This window comes from Trachymyrmex septentrionalis, unplaced genomic scaffold (assembly GCF_001594115.1).
Source record: "Trachymyrmex septentrionalis isolate Tsep2-gDNA-1 unplaced genomic scaffold, Tsep1.0 scaffold131, whole genome shotgun sequence".
NCBI lineage: Eukaryota > Metazoa > Arthropoda > Insecta > Hymenoptera > Formicidae > Trachymyrmex > Trachymyrmex septentrionalis.
This window is the reverse complement of record NW_017304450.1, coordinates 883,182-898,168: the sequence shown is the minus strand read 5'-3', so window position 1 is coordinate 898,168 and position 14,987 is coordinate 883,182. Positions and strand designations below refer to the sequence as shown.

The window sequence follows — 14,987 nt, the reverse complement described above, 5'->3', positions numbered from 1 at the left end:
ATATATATATATATATATATTACAAAATAACATTATTAAAGAATTTTATTGATATATAATTTTTTTCTTACCAGTATATATATATGACTCGGCAAAGAACGTTCAATCATCTCTGATAATCGTCCTTTACCCAACTTGTGTTCCTCATCTGTATATTACAATTTTGATGTGTCAACTAAATATAAATATTATAAAATCTTTAAATTGCTCTATATAGTAGATATAATTACCTGCAGGTACAGTTAGCGATAATGTTGGAAGAGCCACGAAACCAGCAACTAGCGGTCTTAAAACCCAATCAACTCTTCGAATATTTTTAGGCAGTATATAAATATCAACCTGAAAAGAGATATTAATAAGATCATTGTATACATCGTGTGGAATGTAAGCATAAAACGTACTTGTTTTTGACCAGCAAACATAAATGCATCACTGCCTTCCATAGCTAAGCGCAAAGTGACAAGATAATCAGAATGATTTTTTATGAAATATGATATACAAAACGGCGTGCGAACCCATCCGTGGGCTGGCATTTTGGCTTCCAATCCGATTACCGTATCTTCGACCCATAAAGGAGCTAAAGTTACGCTACTACTAGTTTCCAACGCGGTTTCGTCATTTGCTCTGTGAAAATAACGAAGATTACAGACCGCATTATGCCATAATCTCTACCAATCTTTACCTTTTCCACTTGATAGTGAATACTCCAATACTAATTGGCAACTCGCCACCTATCTTTGGAATCAAGCAATAAGCATCAGTCCCTGTCTCACCATCACAGAGTTTAACACCCGCTAAAATGGACTCCTGATTGTCAAGATTGCTCTCTTTTTGAATGGAATCTGCCTAATTTCGAGTTAATCACAATCTTAAGTTTATCACAAAATTCTAATTTCCCTAATATAAACTTATACAGATAATTAAATTATATTTTGAATTGTTTGAAAAATCCATGCAAATTTCTCAGGTAATGTTTAAAATTTAAGACTTTTACAAGAAAGAAGTTATGAAATTACCCGGAAAATGGAAAAATATTGTGAAATAAAATGATATATTACAAATTATTTTTAAAAAAGTTTTAATTTAAATAATTTTAATTTAAATTTTAGTTTTGCTTAAAAATTGCCGTATAGATTTTCCAGACAATCCAATATAGATACTCTGTGGAGGCTTACCAAATCTATAGATGTACTTAGAATGTTTATAGGCCACGGAGAAACACAGGTAATGTGAGGCATAATGATAAAGGGTTCGTTAACAAAACCTTTTGTTAGTGGTTCGAACAGTGTAGTATAAAATTGTGTTGCAACTTCAAATGGTTTCTTAACCGCCAACGAATATGTTAATTCTTTATTTCCCCTAATTTGTTCGGGTCTAGTATAGTCTGCCTGTTACATATAATAATAATAAATGACAATATTATACAATTATTTGATATATTAATTTATTGAGATAATTATGCATAAATACCTTTATTACGATATTTCTATCGCCTACTTTATGTGCTCTAATATGCACAATATGTTTAGCTGAAGTGCCTTTTACCATATCACCAACAACAATAGATACTTTTGACTCTTTACTAAGCATATTGATACTTAATTCAGCTGAAATACATTGTATAAGAACAGCTTAGTTGATCAAAAAAAAAAGATCATTTAAGAGAAAATAAAAGAAAATAAAATACTGAAAACGTGAAAACATACTTGATTGCTCATTGCTACCATCTGATAAAAGTATTATATATAAACTGACTGCATTAACATTCTCATTAGTTGATAAGGATATCGTGATGGGTAGCCACTCGCCTAAAAGCGCAGGATTGTTGGATTTTGCATCTAGACTTAAACTTGATTCTTCCTGTTTAATCTCTGCATGAATTAACGGTCTTATTGCTTCAAACTCTCCTCCACTGTTACAAATAAAAATTATATTTTTATTACTTTTTTTGTCAAATGACTAATAAATATTAAAAACGGAACTTAAAAACTCTATAAATATACCGAAGTTGTTGTATTTCAGGATACAAACGATCCAACAAATTCGTTTCCCTACCCATAGCTGAGAATCTCAACATAATACAACAATGTTCGCTATCACCCATTTGTAAAGAAACTGTGCTAATACGAATTTCTACACCATTATTTTGACGAGGAGCTTTAAAGTTGAAGTAAAGTTTTTTTGTTTCCTTTGCTTGAAAAATAAGATCCGATTGTTGAATTTCATCAATTGGTATCTCAGCATTGTAACCTGGCCCACTGACTGTTATCGATGCATTAGAAAACTCAATGATATTAAAGTAAGAATTCCTGTAGAGTTAAAAATAAAATTATATTTAGTAATTTTTTAATGTATATATAATATAGATAAATATATGATAAAAAAGATAAATTTAAATACCTTACAATAACTTCCACTGTTATCATTGTATTTACTGCATATGTTTGCTGCAAAAATCGTGCTTTAAGATCAATAAATGATGTCATATTATTATCATCAATTGCAAAAATACTTGGCTCCGAACGATTTAGTTCCAACATCCACTTCTCCATGGCAAGATGCTTAATATCGTCTGGCAAATCTGGTTCTGGATTAGGTGGTTTTTTCTAGTACCAAATGTCAAGCCGTTTTTTTTTTGTTAATTTTTGTATCAAATAAATAAATAAACTTTCATTTACTTATACAATAATCATTATATAGTATAGCGAAACAAATAAACGCCTTATCGAACTAACCTGTAATATATTTATAATATTGTTATAAATAACAGCTTGCCGTTCCTCTGAGAATGTAGTCGAAGGCCCTAAAGCTTCGAGAGCCAAAGTGAGATAATCTTGAATACTGGTCGATAAATATGCAGCTCGCAGCGCATTCTTCAAGATATCAGTGAGTAAAACTGGCCATCGTTCTCCATGATATTCCCACAACATGTGCATTAATAATCTAATCACAATTAAATTTTACAATTTCTATTAACACATAAAGTTAGTTTAAAGGAAATAAGGAAAGAATCAATGATTTTGCCGTTGGAGGACAAAGATTTTTTTACTGAAGATTTTTATCATAAGCAGTTTCTTTCTGATTAATTAATTAACTTACGTAAGAACTTTTCCATAATCTCGAGCATTAAAGTATTCTTCTGCCATTTGTACAACTGTAAAAAAAAGAAAATTTTATTTTATAAATATAGTATATTATGAATATACGTTACAAGTAATTTTTATCTCTACATTTCCAAAGGCAAATTATCTACCTAATAATCGCCGCATTCTTGGACACCGGTATATCTTGAATTGTGATATCGCGTTTCCTAGTAAACCAATAATTATCATCTGAAAAGGAATGCAAATATTTTACAATAATTTATTTATCATATATTGATTTGAAAGTACACAGATATATACGTAAGTATCCTACAGAATGATTAACAGTAGTCTTTTCCCTATATTGTAAAGCTTGTATGCCAATAGCTTCTCGAGCTGTGTCTGCTGGTTCTGCGCTCAATTTCCCAGGTCTCCATGGCCGTTGACCATAAAATTCGAGTTTCTCTTCACCCAATAATGGATCTGGATCTGGATAACTGCTTATATGCTAACAAAATATTGAAACTCAAGTAATATAATCAGTTATAATATAATCATAAAACGTAATGTATTTGTTAGAAAACTAAGTTTTTCGTACATACCTGGCAGAGTTCTTTACACGCAGATTGTCGTAAGCTTGCGTGATTAGCAGCTAATTGGAAATAATACCCTGGATGTTGCGTTTGAACAGCAGGTAATCCTTGACGAATAGCCTCATCAAATAATTCTGCAAATGTAGAAAACTGGCTACTCATCCAAGCATGGTGTTCAAACATAAGTTCCTTTGGACCAGTTTTTAGTTTAAATCTAATAATAAAAATTAATCGATCATTACTGATGTTTAAAATTTGTATAAATCATTGCATTAAATGTTTATACCTTTCTGTGTGAAGTCTAAATTGAGAAATGGCATCTTTAGGAAGATTTAAACTAAACATTATTCTGCACAACTTATAATTTATAAAACCAGCAACAGTTTTTATCTCTACTGCGTTTGCATCTGTCATTCTTGTTTCTAGGAGATTGTGATAAGCTTGCATATAATGCCTGCAACATTCATATGTACACACACATATACATACATATTTATATATTCTAATACTGCTATGTTCATATTTTTAATCTTACTTTTGAGCAAGATGCAGCTCCTGCTTGAGTTCATTCAAGAATGCCATTTTAAATTGATGTCGAACAAATAAATATTGATGAACATTCTTAGTGAGTTGATCGCGATGACTTTTAACATTTCGATATTCGTGATGATAAAGATTTTGTGCCAAATCATAGAATGCCGTCTCTAGCCTACAGTAAACAAAACTATTATTTCTTTCAAAAATAGAAAAATGAAGAAATGAAAAATTACACAATTAAAAACCTAGATATATATCCTAATAAGTGATCGGCATGTGGCAAAACATATAAAAGCTTTGCTGTTAAATCACAAGCTCCACACAACGCTGTTGCACGCTCAGTTGCAATTACATCTTCAGCACCAGGAAGCGGTTGAACAGCATGTTGTATCAATACTACAGCTATTTTTGTACTTCTTCCATCGAGGGCAGCTCTAAGAAAGATATTGTATCAATTAGTTTAATGCATCAATAATAAAAAAAATAATATTAAATATTCTAAACAGATTATAAAATATTACCTTAAAGATTGTACCCTAGAAGCACATTCCATCTTTTTCTCATTCCATAAAGAATCATTCCAGTCTAAGTCGTAGAATGCAACAACTACCGAAGGAATTTCATTAAGATATTTATTCATCCAGTTTCGTTTTAAAATTCCTTTAGGTATGTACCATTCATACGAGCTACGCTAAAATGTATAAAGATAATACATAGCAATAGCAGATAAATAGCAACAATTGGATACTTTCTTTACAAGTGTGTTCCAGCAATATTACATCTTTAATCAGTGATTACATATCATCAAACGTTATACCTTTGGTTTGACAGTAGGAAATTCATGTGTCAAACTAAGGAGCTTAAATTGAACGGCTGCACAATCTGGTCTACGATTATTGCTGAATGCATCCCAGATAGAACGATGTACTGGATTTGCAATATCTAATCCAGTCAAACCTATCAAAGCTAAAGGCTTAGCTACCAATTCTGCTGGCAACTCGAACATCATAAAACTTTTACTAGAAAAATAAGTAACAATCAATATGCAATAACTTTCAAGTACGTTATTATTTAGAAATTTCCTCTTTCAAAAAATCCTTGAATATTATTTATAGAACTTTTAATAATATTTCTTATCCAAGTGTAATATCTGAATCTACTTACGAACAAATTATATGGAATAACACGTTATTAGGATGCGAATTGTTTTGCGATTAGACACTGTAATGTATATATATCCTTGTATATATGATCATTTTGCACTTTGACAGTTCAGATGTAGGTTATAAATTATCATCAGTAGATTTACATGTTAGGTTAGAATTCGTTGTGAAAACACGTACTACCACTACGCGTAGTCTCAGTACTCACGGTGAAACATGTTTCTTCTGCACTTATATACGTTGTATGTATATGTACTGTCCACACTTAAAATAAGACAGATATAAGAAAAAAATAATAAATGAAAATCGAAAAAGTTCAGTTACAAAAAAAAGAAATTTATCGAATAACGGGATACAGAGGAAGGTAAGATCGAGTCTCTCTCTCTCTCTCTCTCTCTCTCTCTCTCTCGATATCGGTTTTTAAATTTAAAATCCAATTAAATTGATGTATGTAAATATATATTATTAACTATATACGGAAATTGATATACCCAGATAGTACACAATATTTATAAAATATTTACAAAATATTTATAAAAATTTATAAGATTTATTTTAAATATTTTATAAATATTTTTGTGGTCTTTTAGATTGCACAGATCATAAAAAAATGTATTAGAAATTAAATGCATAATAGAGAGAAAAAAGAAACGTGAAAAATATAACATGGTGATTTATTTTAATCTTAACAGGCAAATATTTCGAAAATATGCAATTTTACAAAAAAATATATTCTAAATAAAAGTATATACAGTTTTATAGTATAGTAAGTTTTATAGTTGCCTATTAAAATTAAAATAAATTATCTTTATATAAAAATTTATCAATTGCCATGCAGGATTGAGAAAAAGCATCAATATTGATTTTTAAATTTACATCAATTATAATTGAAATTATACATTTATATATTACAATACAGAAATTTATATATATATATATATATATATATATATATATATATATTACGTATTATAATTAGTATAATACAGAATTATAATATACATGAAATTTATATCCAGGTATTAGGTATAATTAATTAATATACACATACAGACGAGTTCCATTACAGACGCACATCGGAAATATACAATATAATTAATATAAATACAAATATACATGTAACAAATACAAATGATCGATTGCCTTTGATCTTAGCGCGCAACGTATAATTATGTGACAACACGGTGTTCTAACATAAAAGTTGTAGCCTCCGACGGATGCGCGTCTTCCTCCATTTTAATTTCTTTGGTCGGCGACTCGGGGGAATTCAATTTCGTACGCTCCGGTGTCAATCGAATAGTAGTGCCATGCCGACTGTAATCCTCGATCTCGCCTACCGGCTGATCAATGTCTTGCCCTATGTTTTCGTTACATTTTCCCTGTTCGCCAAAATTAATTAATCAAATTGTAAGTACTCTCATTAGTTGCGAATATTTTCCTGCAATTATAATCTTATATTTAAAAGTTTAACTTAAGCTCAATTGGAGCTTTATATTACTTTTTAGCTACAGCTTATTTAAAACGTATAATTCATTCATTTATAATGCTTTAAAAAATCCTTTATGCACAAATAAATTCTATAAAATCTTATTACTCAAATATTCTGTATAATGTATTAACATTATAATAATTTTATTGCACAAATAAATATGTTGAAGGATTGAAAGACGAGAAATTTCTATAACAGATTTTCAAATGAAAATTGTTATAATAAGTGCGTTAGAAACTCACTTGTAGAAATCTCAGCAATTCTCTTCGAAATTCTGTACTGCAGGCGAGATATATGAGAATGTAAATGGCATAATTGCTGAGTTCGACAATCGTCGAATACACACGGAATGTTTGGTAATGAAGGTCCAACGGATAACGATCGGTATACAGTATAGGGGTAAGACTTGGCGGAACTTCCGTTAAAAAAAAGCATAGAATCATTGTTGTCGTCAATATCGCCAAGTGTTGCTCCTCTCTGGAAAGAATAATTTTTCGATCATTTTTATATATTCTAGTGGAACCAGAGAAATATACAATATATCTAATCTTTTGTTTTAACTTGTATCCTCGATTGCGAGATAACAATGACGTGTCAGGCGTCTTGTTGGTCCGAAATTTATTCGAAACAGCGTGGAATTGTCGGTTTTGCACATTCAACTGCAGAAACCTCTTAATGACTAGACTATTCAGTACAATGAATACGATCGACGGGCAAATTCGTACTACGATCTCCATTATCCAAATATATGTTCTCCATATCGCAGTTTGCGTAACGAATACATTTTCACGTAATGTAAAAGAAGTGCCGGATTCATCTTGTTCCGCATAAACGATAGTTCTCATTACCGATAATGGACTACTAACCTGTAAACGAAATAAAATGTACCTATATAAAATACGTACAATATATTATATATGTATATATTTTATACATAAAATTATTGCATCTATTATTACGCACGTTTGCAATAAAAGATTCTCTCCTTATCGTTAAACACGAATGATTAACGGAATTAATCGATTGAATTGATTTTTCCTATATATATTGATTTTTTTTTTCTTAACCAATTATTCTAATATAATCGGGTGATATACTAACTAAGTGAATCTTCGTAAGGATGTAACAATATAATCATTATCAGTAATTGTTATAGTCCGATCTTATATTCAAGATTGTCTTAAGTTAAGTGTGATCATAGATAGTAGTTAATTCTATTCAATCAATAAAATAACTGTACAGTTTGTCTCAAGATCGTATTATGATCTTAAACATAAACTCGGATCACGAACATCGGCTATAAATGGCAGTCAATGTTTTAAATGTGCCAATAAAAGTGATCTTTACATAATAGATCTTTTCATAATAATGAACTATAAGTAAGAACTATAGATTATTTATTATAAATAGCCTCGAGAAAGTGAAACATAAAAATATTTATAATAGCAAAGATTATAGTGGAATCAGAATGTAAAAGATTACTCGATATTTTATTTGAAAAAAATTAAATGCATCTTTCGAAAGAAAAGAAATACGAACGCTATTTTACGTAAAACAGTTTACCATGAAGCCAGCAATGAAAGAAGAGAGTATGAAGGAGTTGACGTTCTTGCGCGTGTTTCCGGTGCGAATACGTGCCGGAAAGAATACAAAAATGTACCGATCTACAATTAAGCAGACCATGATGAAAACACTCGCGGCCGAAAAGGCGTTTAGAATAACAAGTTCAAGATGAGCATGGTAGAAAGCTGATGGGTAATTATTGCTCATGCCATAACCCAATCTTAGCGCTGAAACATATACATTGATTGTCAGATATAATTATACATATGTTGTAATACTTTGTTATATATATGACCACTGTTGTGCACTGAGAAAAAAAGACTAATTGCGCAATCGTATATACATATAAGCTAATCGAAGAAAAAGTACATACGCTGGTACAACAATGAGCTATCGATACAATTAATTAATTATAATTGAGTACTACTATCGCGTAAACGATAGTATTAATCGATAAATACGAGTTAAATCGCGATCTAAATTAAATGAGTTAAGTATCGTCGTTAAATTAATTCGGTTTATTTGTTTGGATGTGGATGCAGCATCCTGTCCTGTGTTCAGCCAAGCGTTATTTTTTTTTTTTTCTACAGTGCACACTGCCGGAATTGAATTGTACAAACTGATTGTTATCCAAGACAGGATAACACCGATATGCGCCAGCGCAAGTCCACTGAGGTACAGGTATGCGATACCGCGAAACACTGGGCCAGATAGCACAACAAAGATCGCCGCATTGCCGAAAATGCCGATGGTTAATATGATCGGGACTATGATACCGTAAGATGTCCACATCAAAGACATCACTTGGCTTCGAGCAATGCCGTCCTCGATAGGCGTACGTTCGATAGTAAAGTTGTCATCCTCGCAACACAACTGAGTACTGCAAAAAGCACATTCATTCATAGGATCTGATCGTATGTGTAAGAGTCGTAGAAAAGAAGTGCGCGAGCAGCAATTTTATTGCCGATGAAAATAAATATAGATCGTTAAGATCGACTTATTTCGCAATGAATGATGGTCTTCACTTAATTGAACTATAATACTTTATTAACAATAAAGAACAAAATGACGGTTGTGTTGCTAATGAAGGATTGACTATGAAACTGCGATATATACAAACCCGTCGATCACTCCTGTCAGCATTGTACGTTCCGTTGATTATTAATTACATAAAAATTAGACAAATTAAGATTGCCGTTAAAGAACTTGTAAGTACTGTCGATTAAGTGATCTAGAAACTTTTTACTGTTTGACGCTTTGTATTTTGCTCACGCACGTCGCCGTCTGTTTCTCTCCTTCTCCCTCTAGCCAGTTGTAAATCTACTTTCAATAAAGACATGATAGACTCTAACAGGTTTACCTGTGACATATCCACCTTATGGGTCTTGCTTCAGAAAAATATACTGCGCAAGCCTCGAGAAGATAACGTCAAGGTGTATGGGGGTTTATTTAAACACGTAATAGATGATAGACTTAAACCCTTTATTAAGGTCAAACTGCTTGAACAAACAACAGGGTCTATTATTAATTGTTGTTTACGGTCAAATACTTCACCGTGGAGATAATACGGATTATGCAATAAAGTAAGATTAAAATGCAGTAAATCAAATTTATCGTATTTTTATAAAATGCGCAACCAACTCTTTCTTTATTAAAAAGATTGCCATCTTTCGATTATTTCATTATTGCTTCTTTCTTCATTGAAGAATATTATAAGTTCGGTATATCCTGATTATCGCAATTGATAACGATATGATTGAATATATTCATGTTCAAATGATTCATAATTATATGAATAAAGGAAAAAAGGAAATATCAAGTTTTCCAACTTGTTCTGTTTTCCAAAAGGAAAAACTTTTGTGTGTGTATGTGACTCAATATTAAAATTTATAAATTATTATATTTATAGATTATTAACATTTAGGTGGAAACAGAGAAAGTATAAACATAATTTTTTTTTCAAATTAATCCATTCCATTTAAGAGATCCATTTTCATTTGGAACACAGTTTTCATATTTTAGATACAAATGGAGCATCTTCGAATATTCCGTAATCTTATCTGATGATTATTTGTTCTTCTAAACAATTACGTACCTATAATATGCGTAGTACCAAAAATAATAGTTGTCTTTTTTAATTTATAAATTATCATTTTCCCTGCATTCATAATGACTGGAGAAAACGCGTCGAAATTTTATTGTTCAATCTGTCAATAAAGTTAATTCGAAAATGTTTATAAATTAAATTTATATTATGGACTCTAAAATCTTCTTACATTTTCATCATCTTACGAATCTTTGGGTAGATCCAGAAGATGCTGTATTTCGTCGAATATATCAATGAATAATTTCGACGTATGTCAGATAAAATATTAAGAGATAAAATTAATGAATCGTTCGATTAAACAAACGGAATTCATTATCCGTGATGGACAAATTCTTGTGAATTTTGCCATTTCGTATGAATTTTGTACTTCCAGAAGTCGTGTTAAAAAAATGCGACGAATTTAAAGAATTCGGTTGTCCTAAAAAGAACCGTATAAGTGATTACGAAGCGATACAACTGCGAGAAATAATCAGATGCAGCCAGATTGCCGTCGCATCGATTTACAATGCAAGAGTTACAGATAATAATAAATTTGTTTATTTCCACGAAAAAAATACGACGTATATTGTCTGTAACAGATTCCCTACCAGCACTTTCGATACGTTCCAAAAAGGGAGATATAAAAAATAAAAAGGATGTTCTCCGTTGAATTTTACGATTAATTGAAAAAGTTATGAATTTTAAAAACAACAGAACTGATATTCGGTAAACAAGTTTTCCGAAAAGTCCTCGTTGAACTGTGCAGAAAGAGTCAGCCGGAAGCTCTAACGAAAGCGACGATTGACGTTAACGACGAGCAGCGAGACGAGGAACAATGAACGTGGAATCTCGATAGAGATTAATAATCGTGGTGTCAAATTATCGGGATCGGAGTCGAAAGGCGTCGAGCGAGTGGACGCCTATCCATAGCGAGACACGATCGATGATGTCGGCCAACGCCGAAGGAGGATGGTCCCCACGACGCGACGTTGGTGGCTAATCTTTCGAGCGGAAAACATTGTCAGAGACATTTCTCTCACCCGATCGCGTTTCCGCTCGGTCGTTCAATAAAGACCCACCGGCGAGCGGGTCCAAGACAAGGAGCGATAAGGAGTTAATTGCTGTGTTTTCCCACGGAAACAAAACGGATTCACAATTTATTCACGATATGGAAAATGAAAGCGGAGGATGAATCTTCTTTCCGCCAATTTTGGCGCGAAGAAGAATTATTCCGACGGAAAAAGACGACCCTTCTCGAGCGCTAAATAATGTTATGGATATAGAAATGCCGAGAAACAAAGTAGCTTATGAAGACGATACGAGAAGAAGACACTGTTATTGTTATAGAACGATCGATCTGCAACCAAAAGAGAGGAAAAAAAGAATGCAACGGAAAAATTCAAAAATCCCAGACGATTCGCGTCAAACGATTTCTAACGCTTCTATAAAATAAAAAAGGGATCCTTTATATCTACAATTAACATCAGTCTAAGGAAATATGAAAGAATGAATTTAACGACGTAGATGCTAGTATCTTTTGAAAGCCCTTTGAGGATCTTTTTAGCCAGGTTGCAAAGTCTTAAAAAATTTTTAAATGTATGAACATCAGCCCATATAATAAATTAACGATAATAATTCACATGTTATACGTACCTACTTGATATCAAATTCGCAATTCAATTCTCCTGTATATGTATATATTAAACATTATATTTCTCATATTTCTGATATCATATTATATATTAATCTCAAAATAGATTGAATATATGTTGCGCATAAAGATTTGAAACAATCAAAGTGTGTGATGTGTGTTGGTGAATGAAAATATAAATTAACATTATTAGAATGTTATATAAAGATTGCTAATACAATGATTATCAACTCAATTTTTTTGCAAGTTGTATTCCAACATAGAGTTGCCAATCAGTGACCAAATCAACCCAAAATAAAACGCAAATTGTGCATCCTTCCGAATCACTGAATTTATTCACAAGCTCGGCGGATGAATAAGCGTATGGACAATAAACACGATAGGATCAATCTTCCCACTACTTTAAGGCGTCAAAAAAATTACTGGTCAAATTTGACAAATTATACCGATTAAAATAAATCTGTTACAATACAATAAATAAGCACATAAATGTGCAAAATGTCGCTATATTGTAAATTGATACAAAATAATTGAACGTTAATATAAATTAAACGTAATTTTTTCCTTCCTCTATGCTCTCAAATTGTACATTAAATATATTTATTTTAATTATATTTTTTTAATAAAATATGTTTTAAATGTTATATTTTAAATATAATTTGAAAAAATATCAAAATATCATTGTAAAATATCTAAGAGTGTTTTTCTCTCTAATTGTAAGAGAAAATATAAAATTAGCTTAAGCTATGACAGACAAAACCTTTTCAAGTTGCAGTTATTGACTTTTGTCATGTCCACTGCACAGTGCACGTGATCGGACTTTTAGTTGGAGCAAATCCCCTGTAGAGGCACCACAAGTCACTCCGTTTCTGGATGCACTCGTAATATTTCCTGAAAGAAATCAGTTAGATGGCGTTCAAGAAAAAAAATAAAGATAAAGCTGTGTCTTCTCACGCATATATATTTTGAAAATAAAACACTTTACATATGATATCTACATTCACCTGTATTATCTGAATGAGAAATGATTGTCGACAATTCGTAAGTTGTTACTTTAATTTGAACTGTACGCACAGGTTTCCGTCATTAATTAAATGATTGGGCTAATCAAAGACATTATTAATCTTGATAATTGAAAAAAACTTGTGTGATAACGTGCGTAAAATAGAAAATAACCGATTAAACATGGAAATTTCTATTGTAGGGCTGAGACCTTGAGGAAGAGAAAATTTGTACGGATTATTAAGCAGAAATTTGGCTGACAAAATGTGCTGTTACTTGCTGGAATATTACTTATTCCATCTTTATTTTCAAAGAGGTCGCCGTGCTATATCAAGAGTCAAATTGGGATATGTGCTCTGTGGCTTTGGTATGATAGCACTACTAGAATTTTTTGGAGCATTTGTGCATATATTTGAGGTCACGTACGATGAAAACTTTGTATATCCATACGAAGGCAACGTACATGAATTTGTGAATGCTTTGCGACGTAATGAAAAACCTCAAGTCGAACCTATAAACGAATATAGATACGCTTTTATCTTAAAACAGCCACAAAAGTGTAAGGAAAATGCAGACGATACGCTTCGTCTTGTATATATAGTAAAATCGGCTATAGAAAATTTTGATAGAAGAACTGCTATACGAAATTCGTGGGGAATTGAAAAGAGATTCTTTGATGTGCCAACGAGAACTATTTTTATGGTGGGTACGCATCCGGATGACCAAGAAGTTGAGGCCAAACTAAAGCTAGAGGCAGGGATTTACAAAGATATCGTGCAGGCAGATTTTATAGATTCGTATTATAATAATACTATAAAAACGATGATGAGTTTCAAATGGTTAGTAAAGTATTGTCCCAATTCGAAGTTTTACGTGTTCGTCGATGATGATATGTATGTATCTGTAAAAAATGTAGCGACATTTATTAGAAATCCAGCTAATTATCCATTTTACTTAATGGAATCCAGAAAAGTGTACAGTGCACACAAAAGAGAAATCAAACAATCGGATTTAATGGATTATAATGACATCAATTTTAATAATAAAAGTGCAATATATGACTTAAAAATTAAAACATCTTTTACGGAAGATTCAACTATTCATGAATCTACAAATAACAATAGTTGGAAAAATATGCACGAGAAACAAGAACTCAAGGTCAATAATAGAAAAATAGAAAATAAACACTTGTTTAGACTTTTTAACAAATCTACGTCAAATAGAATAAAACGACAGCTTTTCGATTTTGAGCTGCCAGATGATATTAGACTGTTTGCAGGATTCGTATTTATGCGATCTGCGCCACATCGGCATAAATTTTCTAAGTGGTATGTCACGTTAAAAGAATATCCATATCATTTATGGCCACCATATGTTACAGCTGGGGCATACATTTTGTCTAAAGAAGCTCTATTGGATTTGTACTACACCAGTTTCTACACCAAGCACTTCAGATTCGATGATATCTTTCTAGGTTTAGTAGCTAAAAAAGCTGATATAGTACCGTTTCATTGCGAAGAGTTCCACTTTTATAAGAAAGCTTATACAAAACACAGTTATACATATGTTATAACGTCTCATGGATATGAAGATCCAAACGAACTCTTACAAATATGGAACGAACAGAAAGCTCTTGGAAACGCTTAAATTTATATAAATGATGCAAAGATATTTCGCAATATGTACTATTACACAATTTTAGATGATTAAGATGATTTCCATTTAAGAATGGAGAAGTATCATGATAGCATATATTGATGAAAATATCATTATAATTGGTATGTATCAAGTATCTATATATATATATATATATATATATA

The 14,987-nt window shown here is 31.6% G+C and overlaps 3 protein-coding genes across 3 annotated transcripts in view; 1 reads left to right on the top strand and 2 right to left on the bottom strand.

The window, feature by feature from the left end:
• The window catches only part of LOC108756956 (trafficking protein particle complex subunit 11), a 6,023-nt gene extending 548 nt beyond the window's left edge, over positions 1-5,475 (bottom strand). The window contains exons 1-20 of the mRNA XM_018501161.1: positions 5,378-5,475; positions 5,031-5,232; positions 4,735-4,904; positions 4,459-4,647; positions 4,212-4,385; positions 3,963-4,130; positions 3,686-3,890; positions 3,418-3,591; positions 3,254-3,332; positions 3,100-3,154; positions 2,736-2,943; positions 2,401-2,606; positions 2,004-2,309; positions 1,707-1,912; positions 1,471-1,607; positions 1,176-1,388; positions 683-846; positions 402-624; positions 231-339; positions 72-148 (exon numbers count right to left, since the gene is read on the bottom strand). Of these exons, the coding sequence (XP_018356663.1) occupies positions 72-148; positions 231-339; positions 402-624; positions 683-846; positions 1,176-1,388; positions 1,471-1,607; positions 1,707-1,912; positions 2,004-2,309; positions 2,401-2,606; positions 2,736-2,943; positions 3,100-3,154; positions 3,254-3,332; positions 3,418-3,591; positions 3,686-3,890; positions 3,963-4,130; positions 4,212-4,385; positions 4,459-4,647; positions 4,735-4,904; positions 5,031-5,222 (3,255 nt within the window). The 5' untranslated portion in view covers positions 5,223-5,232; positions 5,378-5,475. The remainder of the gene's footprint in view (positions 1-71; positions 149-230; positions 340-401; positions 625-682; positions 847-1,175; positions 1,389-1,470; positions 1,608-1,706; positions 1,913-2,003; positions 2,310-2,400; positions 2,607-2,735; positions 2,944-3,099; positions 3,155-3,253; positions 3,333-3,417; positions 3,592-3,685; positions 3,891-3,962; positions 4,131-4,211; positions 4,386-4,458; positions 4,648-4,734; positions 4,905-5,030; positions 5,233-5,377) is intronic.
• Positions 5,476-6,521: 1,046 nt separating this feature from the next.
• LOC108757043 (probable G-protein coupled receptor B0563.6) lies at positions 6,522-9,789 on the bottom strand. The gene is made up of 6 exons (XM_018501314.1): positions 9,549-9,789; positions 9,049-9,308; positions 8,429-8,655; positions 7,427-7,731; positions 7,108-7,342; positions 6,522-6,755 (listed from the first exon to the last, which is right to left on the bottom strand). The coding sequence occupies exons 1-6, from the start codon at positions 9,569-9,571 to the stop codon at positions 6,546-6,548; spliced, it is 1,260 nt and encodes a 419-aa protein (XP_018356816.1). The 5' UTR covers positions 9,572-9,789; the 3' UTR covers positions 6,522-6,545.
• Positions 9,790-13,052: 3,263 nt separating this feature from the next.
• LOC108757042 (beta-1,3-galactosyltransferase brn) lies at positions 13,053-14,898 on the top strand. Its single transcript, XM_018501313.1, has 2 exons — positions 13,053-13,206; positions 13,370-14,898. Exon 2 carries the CDS (start codon positions 13,432-13,434, stop codon positions 14,812-14,814), a length of 1,383 nt encoding a protein of 460 aa, XP_018356815.1. The 5' UTR covers positions 13,053-13,206; positions 13,370-13,431; the 3' UTR covers positions 14,815-14,898.
• The last annotated feature ends 89 nt before the right edge of the window (positions 14,899-14,987 follow it).

What these genes read in the sequence shown, in the direction of transcription:
- LOC108757043 (XM_018501314.1), bottom strand. Translation starts at nt 9,571, where the DNA reads ATGCTGACAGGAGTGATCGACGG. An exon ending in CTGACAGGAGTGATCGACGG is followed by an intron (nt 9,309 to 9,548) that starts GTTTGTATATAT and finishes TGCTTTTTGCAG; the next exon opens with TACTCAGTTGTGTTGCGAGG. An exon ending in CCTGTCTTGGATAACAATCA is followed by an intron (nt 8,656 to 9,048) that starts GTTTGTACAATT and finishes TATATGTTTCAG; the next exon opens with CGCTAAGATTGGGTTATGGC.
- LOC108757042 (XM_018501313.1), top strand. Translation starts at nt 13,432, where the DNA reads ATGTGCTGTTACTTGCTGGAATATTACTTATTCCATCTTTATTTTCAA.